The sequence below is a fragment of the Podarcis muralis genome, chromosome 16 (assembly GCF_964188315.1).
Source record: "Podarcis muralis chromosome 16, rPodMur119.hap1.1, whole genome shotgun sequence".
In the NCBI taxonomy this organism is placed as follows: Eukaryota; Metazoa; Chordata; class Lepidosauria; order Squamata; family Lacertidae; genus Podarcis; species Podarcis muralis.
Window position 1 is genome coordinate 6614699 of NC_135670.1, and position 21738 is coordinate 6636436.

General features: G+C 44.0%; 2 protein-coding genes across 2 annotated transcripts; one reads left to right on the top strand and one right to left on the bottom strand.

Moving 5' to 3' along the window:
* Positions 1-2643: 2643 nt before the first annotated feature.
* On the bottom strand, positions 2644-5736 carry LOC114587046 (uncharacterized). Its single transcript, XM_028710960.2, has 2 exons — positions 5653-5736; positions 2644-3657 (listed from the first exon to the last, which is right to left on the bottom strand). The coding sequence occupies exon 2, from the start codon at positions 3637-3639 to the stop codon at positions 3172-3174; it is 468 nt and encodes a 155-aa protein (XP_028566793.2). The 5' UTR covers positions 3640-3657; positions 5653-5736; the 3' UTR covers positions 2644-3171.
* A 2764-nt stretch (positions 5737-8500) lies between these two features.
* On the top strand, positions 8501-11975 carry LOC114587044 (uncharacterized). Its single transcript, XM_028710958.2, has 2 exons — positions 8501-8566; positions 11222-11975. Exon 2 carries the CDS (start codon positions 11236-11238, stop codon positions 11743-11745), a length of 510 nt encoding a protein of 169 aa, XP_028566791.2. The 5' UTR covers positions 8501-8566; positions 11222-11235; the 3' UTR covers positions 11746-11975.
* The last annotated feature ends 9763 nt before the right edge of the window (positions 11976-21738 follow it).

The following is a 21738-nucleotide window of genomic DNA, read 5'->3' on the forward strand; positions in this document are numbered from 1 at the left end:
AGTTCAATAGGCCTAAAAGCACACGCTGCCACGACGCCCCTGCAGAGCCCTCCTTCCAAAGAGCCCACCCCTCCTCAGACCATAGCCCCAAGAGCTTCCAAGGAGGCCATCCCCATAGCCCCACCCACCATGGTCAGGTTACATTTACCTTTACGTAATTAATAGTTACTGTTTTGAATTTTATCATGTCATTATCTTCCTTCATGTGTCATGAAAACTGCTGTTGATTCATATGCTGTTGTGGGGGATAGATCATTGTCTTATTATGTATGGCCACCTCATGAGAAGAGAAGACTCCCTGGAAAAGACCCTAATGTTGGGAAAGATTGAGGGCACACGGAGAAGGGGACGACAGAGGACGAGATGGTGGGACAGTGTTCTCGAAGCTACCAACATGAGTCTGACCAAGCTGCGGGAGGCAGTGGGAGGCAGGAGTGCCTGGCGTGCTCTGGTCCATGAGGTCACGAAGAGTCGGACACGACTAAACAACAACAATGCATTCTAACACTGTGACACCAGATGGCGCTGTGGAGTCCTGTTTTTGCCAACCCAATTTCTCATGCAAAGTTTGCAACGGGTTTCACGGAAACGCTTCTTTGATGTGTCTAGATCCAGCCTAAGTTAAGTGTGAGTGGCACTGTTCTGCAGTGGTTCCTGTCCTACTTAGACTTACAGTAGCTGATGCTTGGGGAGTGCTCTTTGGCTCTGTGAGGTCCATGAAGGGTTTGATTTTATCCCTCATGCTGTTTAATATCCACATGAAACTGCTGAGTGGGGTTATCTGAAGTTTTGGACATCGTCAGCAGGGGCGTCTTACCCTTAGAGGCTAGTAGTGCAGGACGCCAGGGTGCCAAGTTCTGGAGGGCACCAGGGAAGAGGCGGTGGCTGGACACAGTGCCTCCCCACATCAGTTCGCCGCCCTCGCCCAAAACAGTGCCGTGCTCGGAGCCTCCGCCTGGCGTGGCCACCTTGGCACGAAGCAGCCAGCTGAGCGGGGAGGCACTGCGTCCAGCCTCCGCCTCTTCCCTGCCGGAGGAGCAGCCCTCCAGCCACTGCCCACCTCCTCCAGCCCCGCCAGCAGCGCTGTCCTCCCCCCCAAAAAGGTCGACAATGGGGGTGGGTGCCAGGGGGAGCCTTGCACCACGGCACCGAATATGCTTAAGACAGCTCTACTTCTCTTTTATATCTCAAGGCTTGTCCGTGGATGTGCTGGGCAGTTTTCTTCCTTGGTAATGGACTGGATGAGAGCCAACAAACTGAAGCTCAGTCCAGATAAGACTGAGGTACAGTTAGTGGGTGCTCCATAGACTGGATAGATAGGAGGTGGCCTGCTCTTGATGGGGTTACATAGCCCCTGAAGGAACAGACATGTAGCTTGGGGTGTCCTTCTGGTTCCACTGCTGTCACTTGAGGTTCAGTTGGCCATGGTGGCATGGAGTCCCTTCCATCAGATTTGGCTGGTGAGCCTGCTGTGCTCCTATCTGAACAGCGATAGCCTAACCCAGTGATGGCCAAACTTGGCCCTCCAGCTGTTTTGGGACTACAACTCCTATGATCCCTAGCTAACAGGACCAGTGGTGAGGGATGATGGGAATGGTAGTCCCAAACCTTGAGGGCCAAGTTTGGCCATCATTGGCCTAACCTCTGTTGCCTCTACCACTAGGTTAGATCACTGCAATGCATTGTATGTGAAGCTGCCTCTGAAAACAGTTCAGAAACATTGGCTGGTGCAGAATTTGGTGGCTGGGTTGCTCACTGGGGCAGGACAGTTTGAGCATATAACACCAATCCTGGCCTGACTCCACTGGCTGCTAATTAGTTTCCTGACCCAATAAAGCCTTAAATGGCTCAGGACTGCAATATCTCAAGGACCAGCGCTGCCCATATGAACTGACCCAGTCCATGTGATCACCATCTGAGACCCTTCTTCAGGTCCCTCCTCCATGAGAGGTCTGAAGGACAGCAACAAGAAAATGGTCATTTTCTTTTCTGGTTCTCTGTTTTTGGACTGCTCTCCCCAAGGAGGTTCAATAGATGCTTTCATTACATATCTTTAAGTGCCAGGCAAGAACATTCCTCTTCTCTCAGGCCTTTGGCAGCCTTCCTAGCATCTAAGACACCAGAGGTACTAGAACAATTGGTTAAATCCTTTGAGACTAAAAAAAACCAGTGGTCAATTTTTATAGATATTTGGTGTCAGGAAATCAATTCGATATACAGAATCTAAGAAATGAATGGAATGTTCATTAACTGTTCCTCAAATCCAGATTTGAATTTTCCCGCTATTGCTGAGCAGACCATCTTAAAACAACAGTGATGCTTCTCTCTGGATTTCTTGGTTCTATGCCTTATCAATATTCTCTGTTGGTAAGTAACCCCGTGATATCTCCTACACCTCCTCCAAAATCCAAGGGTTCTGATGATATCTAGGTGGCAAGTTCTGGAAATACTTGCTGCACTGTTAACAGGATGGTGGGTGCTTGAACCAGTCCAAGAGGATATGTGTTATGTTCTTAAGGTTGTCACCCTGAAACGACTTACTTTTGAGTAAGTTCCATTGAACTGTATTGAAAGGAACTTATTTCTTGATACACATGTATGGCATTGTGCTGCCACATAAAAGGAAAACCAGAAAGCCAGTGCTATGATGCAGAAAAAGTTTTATTGGGAATTTCAAACAGTAAAAGTATTCAAGTGAATACTAAGCATACTGGAAGACAATAAAGCAAAAAAGAACACATTCCAGTGAACAGCTTCTCCTTTAGAATTATTTTTTTCAGGTTGGAGGTAGAGTAGAGGGTCCTACATTTATAGAACATTCTTTCCACCTTCCTTTACATTAAGTCCCAATTACACATATTTACACTTGCATGCTAATTTCATAGACATAGTGAATGGATCTTGTGCTTTTCTTCCCAATGCGAACTGGTGTGTTTCAAAGAGACGTAGGCAAATAAATATCATAGTAACAAGCAGGGGAAAGTAAGATAAAATTAAACTGGAAACAGCTACATGTTCTAGATGGGCCTGATTACAAGGGATGCAGAACACTCTCCCAGCTGCCATTGGGACTGCCTAGGGAGTTTGGGTGCTCAGCATACCTAAAATCAGACCAAAATAGTCCACCACAGATCTCTTTTTCTTTCCTCCTTCTTGACAGACCGTGAGAGCTTAGCAGGGGGTATAGCAGATGCTGCCTCTACGCCCCACATACCCATAACGGCCACGGCCCCCCCAAGCACCAGAGCTAGACCCCAGAAGACCTGCACCACCATAGAGCCCTCTGCCAAATCCGCTGCCAAATCCAGATCCATAACCACCAGCAGCACATGGGGTGTTGCCTCCGACAGACACAGGCTCACAACTGGCAGAGAGGATGGGTCCTGGGATGGTCAGGACGATAGGAGGTGGCTGGACCACAACCTCTGCTGGTGGGATCTGGTTGACGCATGATGGGGCAACTCCTGCCAGGACTCCAAGGTTGCTTGCTCTTTCAGCACCTCCATAACCATAGCCGAGACCTCCGTAGCCGTAGCCGAGACCTCCATATCCATTGCCAAGACCTCCTGCTGATCCAAACCCAACAGTGGGAGTGGAAGCACAGGATGGGACAGCGCAGGATGGACCACAGTCAGCCATTGTTGTGTAGAGGTGAGTCTGAAACCAAGAAGACCATGGGACAAAATGAACATGTGGAATGCTACTTCAATAGGGAACAGAGGGGACATTTAAATCAGCTGCCTTTGACAGTTCTAACGCTATGCCCTAATGCTTGGGTTCTTTATTGTCTTCTCTTTCTTTCACCACAGCCCTTCTCTTCATTGTGGGTCCCAAATCCAAATACTGGTAGATCCAGGAATGTCTGAGAACGTCCTCTATCTGAAACTCTGGAGAATAGTTTCCAGTCAGTGAGGACAATACTGAACTAGGAGGTCCAATGGTCTGTCTTGGTAAAAAGCAACTCTCTAAGTTTCTATTTAAACCAGACCTTTAGCTGGAACAACGAATGCAGGAATTTTTTTTCTTTCCTAGAGGAAGGGCCATTACTCACTGGCAGAACATATGCTTTGTATTCGATCCCTGGAATCTGCAGGTTGGGCTGGGAAAGAATCTCTCATCTGAAACCCTGGAGAGCCTCAGTCGGTCAGAAGAGACAATACTGAACTAGATGGATCAATTTTAAGGCAGCTTCCAATATTATTACTTTCTTCATCTGCCAAATCTTCCATGAAGAACAAATGTATATTAGCCTATGCAATTAATACTCCCTTATGCTGTTTTTTTTTAATCTTCCTGATTGAATTTTTGCTAAGGTTACATTGCTGGGGAAATCTGAAAAACATTCCGTGGAATGCTGTCTTGTGTCTCAAGCCCAATGCATGGAGAGTCATTAAGGCTAAATTTGTACTTTACAATGAGGAAAGCTGGATTTGCAAAACTTGTGATAGAATAAGACTCTCTCACCAGGAAAACAAAAATGTCTAGTTTTGAAAGAATGCTATAAGATATAATAATAATAATAATAATAATAATAATAATAACAACAACAACAACAACAACAACAACAACAACAACAACAACAACAATAATAATAATAATAATAATAATAATAATAATAATAATAATAATAATAATAATAATTTATTTATACCCCGCCCATCTGGCTGAGTTTCCCCAGCCACTCTGGGCAGCTCCCAATGGAGTGTTAAAAACAATACAGCATTAAATATTAAAAACTTCCCTAAACAGGGCTGCCTTCAGATGTCTTTTAAAAATAAGATAGCTGCTTATTTCCTTGGCATCTGATGGGAGGGCGTTCCACAGGGCGGGCGCCACTACTGAGAAGGCCCTCTGCCTGGTTCCCTGTAACCCCACTTCTCGCAATCAGGGGAATTGCCAGAAGGCCCTTGGAGCTAGATCTCAGTGTCCGGGCTGAACAATGGGGGTGGAGAGGGCTATAGTGAATTGTTAGAGCATCTTCTTTGCATGCAGAAGGCCCTGACTTCACTCCCCAGCATCTCCAGGTAAGGTTTGGAAGAAAAACCTTCCTTGAAGCCCTGGAGAACTGCAGCCAGTCAAACATTACAGTGCTGGATGGATGAACACTCTGGTCTTGGTGTAAGGCAACTTCCTAAAACGTTTGTGTTCAGAAGAAATACATAGAAAATAAGTCAGCCAACAAAATGGAGGATGGAGGATTCCTGATGGAATAGCAACATAAAGGTAAAGGGACCCCTGACCCTTATGTCCAGTCGTGACCGACTCTGGGGTTGCGGCGCTCATCTCGCTTTACTGGCCGAGGGAGCCGGCGTACAGTTTCTGGGTCATGTGGCCAGCATGACTAAGCCGCTTCTAGAGAACCAGAGCAGCGCACGGAAATGCAGTTTACCTTCCCGCCAGAGCAGTACCTATTTATCTACTTGCCCTTTGACGTGCTTTTGAACTGCTAGGTTGGCGGGAGCAGCGACCGAGCAACGGGAGCTCACACCGTTGCAGGGATTCGAACCGCCGACCTTCTGATCGGCATTCCTAGGCTCTGTGGTTTAACCCATAGTGCCACCCGCATCCAGCTGAACCCTCTAAGCAGTGCAAACGAACAAAAAAAAGCACGTAAAGACAAGATCTTAACATACATGCACACATTTGACTTACCAAAGTCTCTGAGGAGTACAAATGGAGAGAAGGAGATCAAGTCAAGTGAAGCTGTTGGGATATCTCAGCCCAAGGAGCCCTTTTATACTCTTTTGACTGTATCCCCTGATGGCCCCACAGCTAGCTGGGATACACCCCCTTTCCCTGAGGCTTTAATTAGCAGGCAATTTATGAATTGCATCATGCCCTCTAATTGTTTTAATAAGAACGAAAAATGGGGCAAAAGAGTTCGCATTTCCTCTGCTCCCCACAACGCTTCTTTCCTGTTCTCACCCTTTTGATCTTTGCATTCCCATTCTTCCACCAAAGGAGTTAATAAAAAAAATTAAGAAAATGTAAAGATGCCTTTGTATGTTCATTTCGGACAGATCAACAGGTGCTATGGCTTTGAATGGAATTAAAGTAGCTGGAATGGCTGGAGATTTTATCAGCAGCCTACTTGACTTCCATATCCAAGATTTCGGCTTATGATTCCCTTCACAGCACATAGCCAGGGTTCTCTGCCTCCAATGCCTCTGAATACCTGTTGTTGGAAATCAGAATTGGGGAATGGGACATTGAGTTCCTGTCCTTCATATGGGATTCCTATTGGTATCTGGTATCTGGTTGACCGCTGTGAGAACAGAATCTTCCTAATGCTCTAACCTTCGTTGATGCAAGGATGTCATATACACATGTATGAATAAGTGTACCCAATAAAGCGAAAACGATTTTGAAGAGTTAGCAAAAATTGACAATTATTTGAAGCCCACCTCCCAAATAAAACGACTGAAGAAATAAAAGGATAATCTAGGCAGGGATGATAGGAAACCCCTGGAGGGCCACTTTCGCCAGCACTGTACTAGACATATGTCCCAACCAATCAGGGATCACATATTAAATTCACTTGTAATATTAGCAGCTCCTGGTTTCCTGAATTTCTAGCCCTCCTGTAACTTGTAATGTCAATGTGGCTAACACGCTAACACAATGCAAGGGTAAAATTTAATAATGATGTTTAAAAAAATCCTTCGATAGCTTCCTGTTTCTATCCATCTTTGAGATCAGCAAGGGAAATTCTATCCACTATTGCATCAATATGCAAGATCAGGTGGGCAGATCGAAGAGTTGGTGCCTTCATGGTGGTCAGTTGAGATCTGTTGGTATCCATCTATCTCCACTTACTGAAATGCCAAGGTTATTTTCAACTAGCTCATGTTAGACCTATTGAAAGCAATGGACAGGGGATGCCAGGAAACAGGGAATTATGTTCACATGTGGTGGGAGTGTAAATATGTACAATTTTTTTTGGCAAAGGGTATTTAAGGAGATAACAGAAATCACTGGGTTACAGCTGACAGAAAGTCTAGAGATAGCATTATTATCAATTTACAATGGAGGGGAAGTTTCGCAGGCTATGAAAGACTTGCTCACAAATTTATTGACAGCTGCGTGAATTATTATAGCTAAGAAGTGGAAGGGGCAAGCAGAATATAAAATGGAAGAAAGGTCTAAAAAGGTGTGGGCTATAGCTGTTAATGATAAATCAACATGTGCCATTGAGGTAAGATGGGAAATATGCAAGGGAAATTGTTTTGAGGAGATATGGAGGGTGTTTGCAGAACTTGTACTGTTAAAATGGAAAAGGGTCAAAGCATCGTAAGAAGTGTTGAATTTTTGGGAGGCGGGATAGTTACAATGGGATAGTATCAGTGGTGGGGTGCACATTTTTATTCTTATTTATTTATGATTATTACTTTGTAAAAAAAGAAGAAGAAGAAGAAGAAAGCAATGGACATGTCAGTCAACACCGTGCATTTTGATGGAAATTTCCTGAGAATGAGTTTATTAGACGCAACCCATCATAATTTCAGCTATGTTTGTGTGTGGCTTGTCGCTCTTAAATTAGCATGTTCTAAACTACAGATTTTGAATACATTTCATACGTTTTCTAGGCTTCCCAATACGCAAGTTTTAATTGCCTTTCTAAGCTGCCTTTTTCAAAAGAAAAAAAGTAGTGCTTTCCTTTTGGTTTCAACTTGGTACTGATTTTATATATCTGGTTTAGATGCTTAACATATTTTTGGTTGGTGTGGGGGTTTTTTAACCACAGACACCATCTTCCACCTAGAAGACCACTCCAGATTAACTCTAGATTTTTGCCAGGCTGAAGGAAACATCTCTCACCTCCTAGGACAAGTGAAGAAGATAACGTATAATGATCCCTGAAGCTGGATCAAACCAAAGGCCCATGTTGTCCAGCATCCTCTTTCCTGCAGTGGTCAACCAGATGCAGTGGTCAACATAGGGACCATAGCTCTTTCTCACTATTGTTCTCTTCCAAGTGGCATTGGCGCTCTCAGGTCCCAATTGTGAGTTCCCCATTGAGGCATCTGGTTCTGCACTGTGAATACAAGAAGCTGAATTAGATGGGGCTTTGACCACATCCAGCAGGGCTTTTCTGATGTGCTCAAGGCATTCAAGGACACCAATTTCATCTGATACCGGAGATGTCTCAGAAGGTGTAAGCAGAAAGCTTTGATCATGTCCTAGAGTTCCCTACACTGATGAAAGAGCTTTGATGATCTCCATCTTCTCCCTCTGGGTGTTTCTGATTTAAAACAGCAGATAAACTAGAGCAATTTGACTTGAGGTCAGCAAAATTAAAAGGAAGGGAGAGGGGAACAAACTGGTGTCAAGACTATTTGTGTTGCATTATTGCAACCACTTAATTTTGTGACCTCCCTCTTTTGTGCTTAGTAAAGTATTTTGCACATGAAATTGTTGACAACTAAATAAAATGTTAGCTGGAAAGAGGCGGTTTCTTGGTCACAGGAGTGGTTGACAGAACTGTATAAAAACGGAAACTTCTCCCAGTTCCTCCAACAGCTTCATCTGACTCTCTTGTCTTCGTTCCATCTTCTCAAAGAAGCAGGTAAGTCCATTTTCTTGGGTGAATATTTCTGAATTTATCAAAAAATTCACACCAAATTAAGACTAGATGGATTTTCCAGCTTCACACTTTGTAAGTGCATTGACTATGATATTGCTAGAAGAAACTCTCATTAAGCATTTTTAAGGACAGCTGAAAGGTGCCACCAGCTCTCCATCTTCTCCCTTCCTTCCTAAATGATATTTAGACAAACATACACACTGCTGTCTTTTACAGCACAAAACTCTGCATTTCACTCAGCAGTAAACCTGAATGTGTTGTGCTTAAAGGTAAAGGGACCCCGGACCATTAGGTCCAGTCGTGGCCGACTCTGGGGTTGCAGCGCTCATCTCACTTTATTGGCCGAGGGAGCCGGCATACAGCTTCTGGGTCATGTGGCCAGCATAACTAAGCCGCTTCTGGTGAACCAGAGCAGCCATGGAAATGCCGTTTACCTTCCTGCCGGAGCGGTACCTATTTATCTACTTGCACTTTGACGTGCTTTCAAACTGCTAGGTTGGCAGGAGCAGGGCTGTCTTATTTTTTTCAAGCTCATCCCCAACTTGCTAAACAATGGTATACTGTGGTCCAGTATGTTCAAGATACACACCGATAGCATTGCTGATAAAACATGCCTTTTCTTAAAAGAACCTTACTGGGTTATCTCATCATTTTCTTATATTTCAGAACATCAGTACTGGGAGTAGCCAGCATAGCACCTTCTAGATTAAAATGCCAAGAAAGGGGGTCATTCCTTAGTGCTGCAGCCCATGCTTTGCATGCACAAGGTCTCAGGATCAGTTCCCTACACCTCTAGGTGGGGCCAGTAATGTCTGTCGGGAACCCAGGAGAGCCATTGGCAATCAGTGTAGACCGTGGGTAGACCCCAGTCCGGGGGCTGGATCTGGCCCAATTGCCTTCTAAATCCGGCCCATGGATGGTCCAGAATCAGCAAGTTTTTACATGAGTAGAATGTGTCCTTTTATTTAAAATGCATCTCTGGGTTATTTGTGAGGCATAGGAATTCATTCATATATTTTTTTTCAAAATATAGTCTGGCCCCTCACAAGGTCTGAGGGACAGTGGACTGAAAAAGTTTGCTGACTCCTGGTGTAGACAATATTGACAACAAAACCCACATTTAGTAGATGGCAGCTATATATCTTGTTCTCATCACCCTGAACTGTTGTTCATGCTAGCTGAGTCTCATGGGCGTTGAAGTCCACGATATCAGGGCAGGCATCACTTTGATTCCTCTTGATCTGCACCATATCTGAAACTTTTTCATTCTTTGCCTTTCGTGATCCATGTTCAACTCAGTTCAGCAATTTTATGTTTTGTTTTGTTTTGGATATAATTTTTTATTCCATTTTCTGTTTCACAATTTCAGATAAAGATTTTACGTACTTAAAATATCAGTGACTTCCTGTCAGGGACTGGACTGAGGAGGAATGGTGGAGACCACCCACTTTCCTCCTGAAGCTTCCAAAGAAGAGGGAGACAGTATAGAATTACAACAGTGGTTTGCAGGAGGTCATAGTTCAGAGGCTGCAGAGGGGAGAAGCTGGGAAATATTGGGAGAGGAGCAGAAGGAAGAAGAAGCACCAGGGGAGATACAGCTGGCAGACTGAGTGTCTTTAGAATGCATTCCAGGCCCTTCTCTCTCCCAGAACCTGGCAGGCATTGAAAGTAGGAGAGCAGAGAGCTCAGAGGCAAAAGGCATAGAGAAGCGACCATAGGGAAGACATATAATAGAAGAGACGGAGGGGGTGGGGTTTTCACTTGGAGCAACGTCATTACTCTAAGAAGCAACATTTCTAAGCCTCTCTCTGTGAACATTGAATAAAATACCTTGGTAAGAACTCCCATCGTTCAGCCTGGACACTGAGATCCAGCGCCGAGGGCCTTCTGGCAGTTCCCTCATTGTGAGAAGTGAGGTTACAGGGAACCAAACAGAGGGCCTTCTTGGTAGTGGCGCCCACCCTGTGGAACGCCCTCTCATCAGATGTCAAGGAAATAAGTAGCTATCCTATCTTTAAAAGACATCTGAAGGCAGCCCTGTTTAGGGAAGTTTTTAATATTTAATGCTGTATTGTTTTTAACACTCAATTGGGAGCCACTTCCCTTCTTCTCTTTCCATGGTTCATTTTGCATATCTTATATCCCTGCATATCTTACAAAACCTATACCGATCAGTTTTCCATTATTAGGTAAAAGGTAAAGGTACCCCTGCCCGTACGGGCCAGTCTTGCCAGACTCTAGGGTTGTGCGCTCATCTCACTCTATAGGCCAGGAGCCAGTGCTGTCCGCAGACACTTCCGGGTCACGTGGCCAGCGTGACATCGCTGCTCTGGCAAGCCAGCGCAGCACACGGAACACCGTTTACCTTCCCGCTAGAAAGCGGTCCCTATTTATCTACTTGCACCCGAAGGTGCTTTCGAACTGCTAGGTTGGCAGGCGCTGGGACCGAACGACAGGAGCGCACCCCGCCGCAGGGATTCGAACCGCCGACCTTTCGATCGGCAAGTCCTAGGTGCTGAGGCTTTAACCCACAGCGCCACCTGCGTCCCTTTCCATTATTACATCCATCAAAAAATTATTTATCTTCATGCTGCCAGAGTTTTCAGCTGTACACAAGCAATTTTTTTTTTTTTTTAGATTCATCTTCAGCCATGGCTCACTGTGGCCCATCCTGTGCCGTCCCATCCTGTGCTTCCACCCCCACCGTTGGGTTTGGATCTGCAGCTCTTGGTAGACGTGGAGGTCTTGGCTACGGATGGGGAGGTCTTGGCTACGGCAATGGAGGTCTCGGCTACGGCTATGGAGGTCTCGGCTACGGCTATGGAGGTGCCGAAAGAGCAGCCAATCTCGGTGTCCTGGACGGAGTCATCCCTTCATGCGTCAACCAGATCCCACCAGCAGAGGTCGTGATCCAGCCACCTCCCAGTGTCCTGACCATCCCAGGGCCCATCCTCTCTGCCAGCTGTGAGCCTCTGTCTGTTGGAGGCAACACTCCATGTGCTGTTAGTGGTTCTGGAATCGTAGGGGGTTATGGCTATGGTGGGTGGGGCTATGGGTCTGGCCTCCTTGGAAGCTCTGGGGGCTGGGGCTATGGTTTGGGCTATGGAAGGGGAGCACTCCTTGGAAGGAAGTTCGGGCGTCGTGGTAGCATCTGTTCTTAGGCCAATTAAACCTAAGAAGCATATCCTGAACTGATATCCAGGGAACTTGATACAGATCCATTTGCTAAGGTTTAGAAGACCTGCATCCAAGCAAACCGCTGCTGAAGCTGAAGCCTCTTAATTCCCCCCTCTGTATTATGAAGTTGAGAAGACCAAGAACCTTCTACAATATGCACCTTTTTTGCCTATTGTACAACTATCCTTTCTTTTTCTTTGACCTTTTCAATAAAGCTTGTTCTGCATTCTGATAACCTGTGTGTCTTTGTTTTTAAAACTCCACCTCCAGTTTCTCATAGCAAGGTGTCCAAGGTCTTACCCAATTAAAATTGGAGTATTGAGGGCTGTCTTTCTCTCTTGCGCCCTGAAGGGTTTACATGGAGTGTGGAAAAAGTATGTTATATTCCTCTAGAAAAACCATTCTCCTCTTATTCAACATAAGTACGGGATCTCTCTCCAGGGCACCCTGACTGTTTAACATTCAGAGAAACAACTCATAGTCGGGGTTCAAACACAACTTTTGCTGATCGTTAAAGGACCAGGAAGGATGGGTTAAATAGGTGCAAGGAAGCAGTTGTGGCCCTTCTCCTGATTCCTCTTTGCTGTCATTTGGGGGAAGTGAGTCATAATTAAATCATATGAGTGGGGGAATAGATTTCTCATAACAACTGGGCAGGTTATAGGGTTCAAGAAGAGTCACTGATACACCTAGATTGGAGGTATCAAGTGACCCTCTAGAGTCTAGACCAGGGGTCAGCAAACTTTTTCATCAGGGGGCGGTCCAATGTCGCTCAGACCCTGTGGGGGGCCAGACTATATTTTTTTTTTGGGGGGGGATGAACGAATTCCTATGCCCAACAAATAACCCAGAGACTCATTTTAAATAAAAGCACACATTCTACCCATGTAAAAATACCAGGCAGGCCCCACAAATAACCCAGAGATGCATTTTAAATATAAGGACACCTTCTACTCATGTAAAAACATGCTGATTCCCATACCGTCCGTGGGCCGGATTTAGAAGGTGATTGGACCAGATCCGGCCCCTAGTTTGCCTACCCATGGTCTAGACATCACTGGACTCCAGCTCCTGTCATCCCTGTCCTTGGTTCAGGATTGCTGGATCTGGTGCAAGTTAGAGTCCAACAACTTCTGCAGAGACAGAGCTTCCCCATCCCATCCCATCCAATACCTATAAACATGAAGTGGGAGTCACAAGTCTTGCCCTAATGGTGAGAACTATGGACATGGAAAGAACAGAAGACGAGAAGAAGAGAGAGCCCTGCTGGGTCAGGTCAAAGGCCCTTCTAGTCCAGCATCCTGTTCTCATAGTAGCCAATTAGTTCTATGGCAAACCTGCACACAAGACATGAACCCAATATCCCTCTCCCACTTGTGATTCCAAGCAACTGGTGTTCAGAGTCATGCCGTCTCTTGTACGAGTGTAATATATAGCCATGGATGAAGTCAAGGTCTAAATGCATTTGATATTTTTCAACAAGTGCTAAATAATTTACTCCCCCCTCCTCTTATTTGTTCAGAAATATGTTTCTGTATAACCAGATAGGCATAACCATGTTATCACATCATTGCAGTGTGAAAGTGCCTATCTAATCAAAAAGTCAACAATACATGAAGAGAGAGAGATAGAGAATAGAGATCCTTAAGTTCAATGAGGACATATAATGTCAGGCTCAAGGGATTTTCTCCTCCCCCGGTAGCATCAAGGAAGAAACAAGAAAGTTCGTATTTATGTTTTTATTCGGTCATCGTGGTGAAAGGCAAAGAATTCTAGTCCTTTATTCCATACTGATGTTGCTCACTCTGAGCTCCTCCCCTTCCTTCCCCAGCAACAGCCTGTGGCTCTACTGGGGGCCTCAGGAGTCAAATGTTGTTGAGCCCTTGGCTCTTGAATTCTCATTGAGCGGCGTGTATGTGGGGATGGTGAAGATTCTGTGCTTTCCAAGGACATCTCTGCTGGCAGTTCTCCAACTCCCCCTCCTTCTCCTGACACCTCATAACTCAGCAGCTCTGAATTCTACTGTAACTCAATCCTGTCTCCCTCTTCTCTTGAACCTGCTGGAGAAGGGGGGGGTGATACCACCTCCTCCGAGGGAAGCAGAGGAGAAGGAGGGGGCGATCCCCAGCCCTCCTCTTCAGTCCGGCCCCTAACATATAAATAGGTGTCACCAGTCCATCCATTAATATAATAACTGTGAAAAAGGAAGTATATAATAATAAATACTTAGCTAAGAAAAAGAAAAGGGGAAAAGAAAGGAGGGAGGTAAAAAAGCATACCTTTAAATAAACTTTCTTATTTTAAAAATAAATTCATATTTATAGATACTCAAAAAACAAAGTAATAGCCATCTATATTAATATGAAAAAAATATCTGTGGAAATCAATGTGGAGGGGCAGAAAATATAAATTGCATACTTTTTTCACAGATTAATCACAGACATATTACCAGCTGTGTGTGTGTGTGTGTGTGTGTGTGTGTGTGTAAAGTAATTCCAAATTCATAAATTAAGCTCCCACCCTATTTAAACACTATATACAGTAAACCAGGCAAAAAGTATTAGATCACAGAGAATAAATTATATGGAGGAGTGTTTTCTTCAACTTTCTTATCCCCCCCAAAATATTTAAAATGTCCATCTTTTAACTATTCCCCCCCCCTCCTTGCTGGATAACAAGAACTCTTCTCTGACAAGTTGCTGCAGTCAAAATGGCAGCTTGGAACTTCCTCATTTTTCCAATTTTGATGCCTTGGCAGAGCCTTGACATGACATGACTTCTGGTGCTTCGTAAGGACCTGGAAGTCATGTCAGAGGCCTTGCGGTGCAGGTGCTGAGCACCCACAACAATGTTTTGTGGGTGCCCTGGCCCCCTGGATGCTTTCCTTTGTTCTCTCAGTCTCTCCCTTCCCTGCCTCTTACTCCGAGTCCTTCACCAACAATCCATCACTTTAATGTGTGTGTAATTCTTGGGTCCCAATAATGGCCCATAGCTGAGGACACCAAGGAAAACAAAAGGGGGCTGGGAGCCAGGGAAGAATATAAAAAGAAGAAAAGAGGAAAGAAAGAAGAAAGAGAAAGGCACTTCCAATTTTCCATCTGCCAGTTACATAACAGAAATTATTCAAAATATTCACTCCAAGAAAGCGTGTTCTCCTTCATGGAGAGCATGTGTTGCGGTGGGGGCCGACAGGACGCTCCAAAGTTGTGGGGCGGGCTAATTGATCATTGGCCACTGTTGTGATTGGGCTTCCCTTGTTGTTGGGATGATGTTGCCATTTGATGATTGACAGGCAGAAATGTTAAAATTCCCTGCATGAGGCGTAGAGCTTCCTCTTTTTGTTCCGTGCATCGGATTGCCCGCCCCCCCTCCCTATATTTAAGGGTTGTTCGCTTTGACCTTGCTATGCCTATCATGGGGTCGTCTGCTCCTGGGGCAGGGGCTGGGTAGGAATTTTGTCCATCTGGCTGATTGGCTGGGGCCATTTGGTTTTTGCCTACTGTGTAGCAAATCGTCACAACTTGTAAGGTTGCGGTTAGGCATTGGTTTATGGTTTGGTTGGTTGAGGGGCATGGATTGGCTGTGCCTGCCCCTCTAATGCTGCTGCTGCAAGGGATTCCGTTAAAGGAATACAGGGGCTCATTATTGCTTTTGTCAAACCCTGTCAAGGGGCTAGGGCCACGCAAGAGCCCCTGGTTGCATTTGGGGAAGGCTGAGGGCAGGCTCCCTGCTCTGTCGCTACCCTCAAATTTATTCCCCTTTTCTGACTTTCGCAGACTTGCGAAATATCAGTCTGTCCCCCACTGGCGTGCAGATAGTCGCAACCAATGCCTAAGCAACCACTCACATTTGGAAGAATGGCAGATGAAGGTGATGGATTACATGGAATTGGCGGAAATGACTGGCAGGATCCGAGACCAGGGAGAAGAGTCAGTGGAAGAAGACGGGAAGAAATTTAAAGACTATCTACAGAGATATTGTAAAATTAATGAATGTTAGAATGATGTTGGATTGAAATTAAGTGGTTTCTAGCTGTAATGGTATAAAAGAATATGAAAAAATGGTTTTTTATAAGTAAAAATTCAAGGTTATAATAATTTAAGATTAAAGATCAGGGTAAAATAAAGAGGGAAAGAAACTGCTGAACTAATAAATAGAACTGGAATACAAAAAAGGGAGGTATGAGGAGGTCCAGGAAACAAGTAAATGAAAAATAAGTGATGAAAAGATTGACTGTTTTTAACTGTTTTTATTTGTATTTTTTTCTTTTTTCTTTTTCTATTTTGTAATATTGTAAAAACCCTAATAAAAAATTTATTAAAAAAATAAAAATAAGCAACCACTCACATTTTTTCTATTTTAATAAAGTTGTGGCCAAAATTATGCCAAAAAACCTTCTGTGTTATGCCAACAAAAATTCTGTGTGTTGTGTGAGTTATTTGGGGTGGCCTGGGGACCTCGACATGCAAAACATCCAGCTGTTCTACTTCCTGCTAAGCAATATTTTCCCAATCCCCAGATTCTATAGTTTCAATATAGGGTTTCGCGCTAAGTATACAATTCCTGGTAAAAGGTTTCTGCAATTTCTCGCATCTTTATCCTTATATTTAATGGATGGAATACACATTTGGATCTGTTTATCTTTCAGATGTTTTGATAGTGATTTAGATGGTTTATTGCTGTATTTCAACCATCTTTGATTTTTTTTACAGTTGGCAAAGCATTCCAGTTTTTCGGCTTGGATATTTTGAATGTTCTCTGTTGTTCTTAACTTCATACACCATGTTTGCTTATGCTAATGTGTCTTTTCTTAACATTTAAACCATTTTTTTCTGCTTGAGAGAATCTCTTATACATCTCTGCTGCTGTTTTCGTTTTGTCAGAACACCTCTGATATTAGATTCAGTTTCATCCCATTTATGGCCATTTTGTTTATGCACTTAAAAAAACCAATCTAAATATTGCTCTATTTGTGTCTTTCTGTCTGCTCTTACTGATATACTGTTATTCATTCTCTAGAGTTTATTATTACAATTATTTGACATTTTGATGTTCAATTTTATTAGTGCACGATCTGCATAAATCTTTAGTAATACTGGAATAGATTTCACTCAAGTGACCAAATTAGCAGCTATTTTAAAATATCACATTCAACAGGATCTATGAGCTTGCAAGTAAAATGTATAATCCCTTAAAGTTGGAGTATAAAACCTCCAAACATCTGTCAAATTTTTGTTGGCAAACATGCCTTGAGCCACATTCTAGTTTTAATTTAGACAAAAAGTCACTTCAATCAGCTGGACAGCTTGCTGTGAGGAACTGAGGCCAAGTGTTACAAAAACCAACACACATGGGTTACCATAATGCGCCAAAAGCTTTATTGAAAAGATTCAAGAAATGACATTGATAGCTGTATGAGAAATACAGAGGAAATTTAGCATATAAGCATCTTAGTTTTCTGGACTTCAAAGCCAAGAGGTGGGGGATGAAGGGGGTTCAACTTCAGCAGTGGATCCTGGGATTTAGCTCTTTTGAACCACGCCCAATGGATCTGTATCAAGCTCTCTGATTATCAGTTCATAATATGCTTCTCAGGTTTAATTGGCTTATGCACAGATGTTACCACGACGCCCGAACTTCCTTCCAAGGAGTGCTCCCCTCCCGTAACCCAAACCATAGCCGAAGCCCCCAGAGCTTCCAAGGAGACCAGACCCATAGCCCAAGCCCCCAAAGCCTCCTACGATCCCGGAACCACCAACAGCACATGGAGTGTTGCCTCCAACAGCCACAGGCTCACAGCTGGCAGAGAGGATGGGCCCTGGGATGGTCACAACGCAGGCAGGTGGCTGGACCACAACTTCTGCTGGTGGGATTTGGTTGATGCAGGATGGGACAACTCCTGCCAGGACTCCGAGGTTGGCTGCTCTTTCAGCACCTCCATATCCATAGCCGAGACCACCAAATCCGTAGCCGAATCCTCCATTTCCATAGCCAAGACCTCCCAATCCATAGCCGAGACCACCATAGCCAAGACCTCCTGCTGATCCAAACCCAACAGTGGGGGTGGAAGCACAGGATGGGACAGCACAGGATGGACCACAGTCAACCATGTTTGGATGGAGGTGAGTCTGAAACCAAAAACACCAAGGTAACACAGTAAGCCATGGCTGAAGTTGAATCTAAAAAATAAGGTTGCAGAACCGAGGAGAACATGGAGCATGAAAACCAAAAAACAACAGAGAATTATAAATCGTCAGATATGATGTATATGAAGGAGGCCCAGTGTTGCATGCTTCAACTCCCACCAGATGTAGGCAGAACGTCCTATGGTCAAGGATCATGACAATTGTAGTTCAACAACAATTGGAAGCCCAGTACTTATTCTCTACTCTCCGACACATGTTCCAACCAATCAGGGTTCACATATTATAGGTTTATTGTCCAAACTCCATCTGTGAGGTTTTGTCTTCTTCCCAAAAATTACTACTTTAATTTTAGAAGGGTTGACTGTTGACTGTTCACTGCTCTTTTGTGCAAAGGACATTCAACTTCCTCAAAAGTCTTTGCATCCCAATTAAGGTAGCAGAAACCAAAACAATATCGTTGGCATACAGAAGAACTGAGAGTTTGACTTCCTGAACAGAAACAGGAAAATATTCTAGGCCTCCTAGTTCTTGAACAATATCATTTATATACAAATTGAAAAGAAAGGGTGCTAGGCAGCATCCCTGTCAGACGCTCCTCTCAGTAGGGATATTATCAGAGAGCAACCCATTTGCCACAAGTCTAACCCTAAGCAAAGTATGGCTATGCAGCAGTTTATACAACTATGAAGTAGGTATGATGAACTGTAGACCTCCAGTTGTCACTGGACTTTAGTCCCCTCAGTCAGCAAGCCCAAAGGTCAAGCATGACCAAAGGTCAAGGACCAAATGGTGCTCATTCTTGCTCTAGTGGGAATATCAATCTAGCCTTCTGCTGTCATAAACTTCTGATAAATTACGAAGTATTTCCCCAAGAAATCGGACTTACCTGCTTCTTTGAGAAGATGTAGTGAAGACAGACGAGTCAGATGAAGCTGTTGGAGGAAAGGAGAGAACTCTGAGCTTTTATATAGTTCTTCCAGCTGCCCCTTTGACTCAGAAACCGCCTATTTCCTGCAAACATTTTACTTAGCTGTCACCAACGCAATATGCAAAATTACTTTGCTAAGCACAAAAGAGGGAGGTCACAAAATTAAGTGGTTGTAATAATGCAACACAAATAGTCTTGACACCATGTTTTTCCCTCACTCATTCTTTTAATGTTGCTGGCCTCAAGTCAAATTGCTCTAATTTATCTGTTGCTTTTAACCAGAAACACCCAGAGGGAGAGGATGGAGATTAAGGCTCCTTCATCAGCTCTGGGGACTCTCAGTCATTATCAAAGCTTTTTGCATACATAAATGGGATTTTAGGACACCACCAATATTAGAGGAAGGCAGAGTCTTAAAATGATGTACAAACATGGGAGAAGCTTTGCTGCATCAGGGGAAAGACCCATCTAACCCTGTCCTTGTAATGGCCAGACAGATGGCACAAACAGGACCTGCAAACAATAGCAGAAAAGCGCTATGGCCCCAGTGTTCTACGTGGAATAACCAAGAAGCATCTGGTTGGCCACTGTGGAAAAGATGATGCCTTTGCTCTAAAAAAAATTAAGCAAACAAACTAGAACTATAAACTCCATGCAAATACATTGGTCCCTTGGTTCTCAAAGTCCATTTGACTTCCAAAACGTTCGAAAACCAAGGCACAGCTTCTGATTGGTGCAGGCGCCCCAGAAACAGTAGCCAACAACCGCACTGGATGTTCAGCTTCCAAAAAAAGTTCCTAAACCAAAGCATTTACTTCTGGGTTTGCGGCGTTCGGGTTCCAATTTGTTCATCAACTAAGCCATTCGAGAACCAAGGTTCCACTGTATATAAAATAAATACAATACATTTTAAAAATCTGAAACCAAAGGAAGGCACTGTTGTTGACCTCTGCTCATCTTGAGAGACAATGGAGTGCACCTACAGGGGTTAAGTCAAGCCACTGTGTTAGCAGCACTGAAGTGATCTCCCTGGGGCAAAAGCCTGGGCAGTGGGCATGGAGGTCCTGGCCAGCAGCCAATGAATGTAGACCAATACGTTTGGCACCAGCTTGGCTGCATGAGTTGCTGGAAGGCAGTTTACAAGGCCCCATCCAACCGTCTTGGGGACTGTACTCCAGATTTGTGTAGTGTTTACTTGTTAGCCACTTCTTCACCTGAAGATATCCTGCAAGCCAGCAGAGGTTTAGGATCAGAGTTTTCCTTCTCCTTGATGGGGCTACCTTCCCAGGTTGACAAGCACCATCTGCCCCACACTTCCCTATACAACTCATGCAGAAACCACCTTCTTGATTGCTGGGCCCACTATTGGTCTCGTTAGCTCAATGCAAGCAGGGAAAGTCCCTAGCTCACCAAGGGTTTGAGGCCTATTGGCTACCCTCACCTGGTTTAGGGGGACAGTCGAAGCTGCTCCTGGGGTGTGGCCAATGTCTCATGCTGCCAGCTTCTGGGAGCCATCGGTGAAATTTGAGTGCAGGGTGGGGACCAAAGGTGGGCAAAATATCTGAAAAGGAGCATGTTGTGTCCCCAGACAGAGGCACTATCCCTCCACGAACACCCTGAACACCCCAAAAGAATGCTATTATTACTATTACTACAGTGGTACCTCGCAAGACGAATGCCTCGCAAGACGGAAAACTCGCAAGACAAAAGGGTTTTTGGTTTTTTGAGCTGCTTCGCAAGATGATTTTCCCTATGGGCTTGCTTCGCAAGACGGAAACGTCTTGCAAGTTTGTTTCCTTTTTCTTAAAACCGTTAATACAGTTGCGACTTGACTTCGAGGAGCAACTCATAGCACGCGGTGTGGTAGCCTTTTTTGAGGTTTTTGAAGACTTTGGTGATTTTTGAAGCTTTTCCAAAACTTTTCCGAAACCGTGCTTCATAAGACAAAAAAAATTGCAAGACGAAAAAACTCGTGGAACGAATTAATTTCGTCTTGCGAGGCACCACTGTATTACTATTACTATTACTATTACTATTATTACTATTACTATTACTATTATTCCCCAGTCGCTCTGGGCAGCTCCTAGCATCCTAGCAGAATATTAAAAACATCTCTCTCTCTCTCTCTCTCTCTCTCTCTCTCTCTCTCTCTCTCTCTCTCTCTCTCTCTCTGTCTCTCTCTCTCTCTCTCTCTATATATATATGGAAGTTTTTAATGTTATATATATACCATATATATTTATGGTTAACAAGCAATTAGCAATCCCGCTTTCAGAAACCATCAAAACACTTTCATTTATTAGCAACAAATCACAAACACAGATAGCTGAAATGATTGTGATGGTGGATGTCATTCTTAGGTTGCATCCATCAAAATCCATCAAGGGTGATGTCTGGCTTGTTCATTGCTTTCAGTTGGTCTACTCTCAGTACGGATAAACAACAGATCACCAAAAAGCTGCCATCTCTTCTATCGGCCCCATGCAATCTTGCATATTGATGGGACAGAGGATAGGATTTCTGATGCTTGTATAAGAATGAATATGGAAACAGGTGACTATTCCGTGGTTTTATTACATCTTAGTTAAGTTTTGCATTTTGTTGGCAACTTTGACATTATGAGTTGCTGATTGGAAATTCATGCAATCCGGGATGGCTGATGTAATAAGTGAATTTAATATTTGATCCCTTATTTACTGGCACCATTTTCTAGTACAGGGCTGCTAAATCTGAAGTTCTCCAGATGTTTTGCTGGATCACAACTCCCATCATCACTGGCTACATCAAACCTATTTCCCCCCCCCCCCAAATGTTTTCTCACTAACACTGTCAAATAATGTTGCTTTATTGGGTACCTGTATATACGATAACCTTGTGTCAATGAATATTAAAGGTAAAGGTAA

Bases quoted from the DNA above. Each gene is read 5' to 3' on its own strand.
- LOC114587046 (XM_028710960.2), bottom strand. From the start codon at position 3,639: ATGGCTGACTGTGGTCCATCCTGCGCTGTCCCATCCTGTGCTTCCACT.
- LOC114587044 (XM_028710958.2), top strand. From the start codon at position 11,236: ATGGCTCACTGTGGCCCATCCTGTGCCGTCCCATCCTGTGCTTCCACC.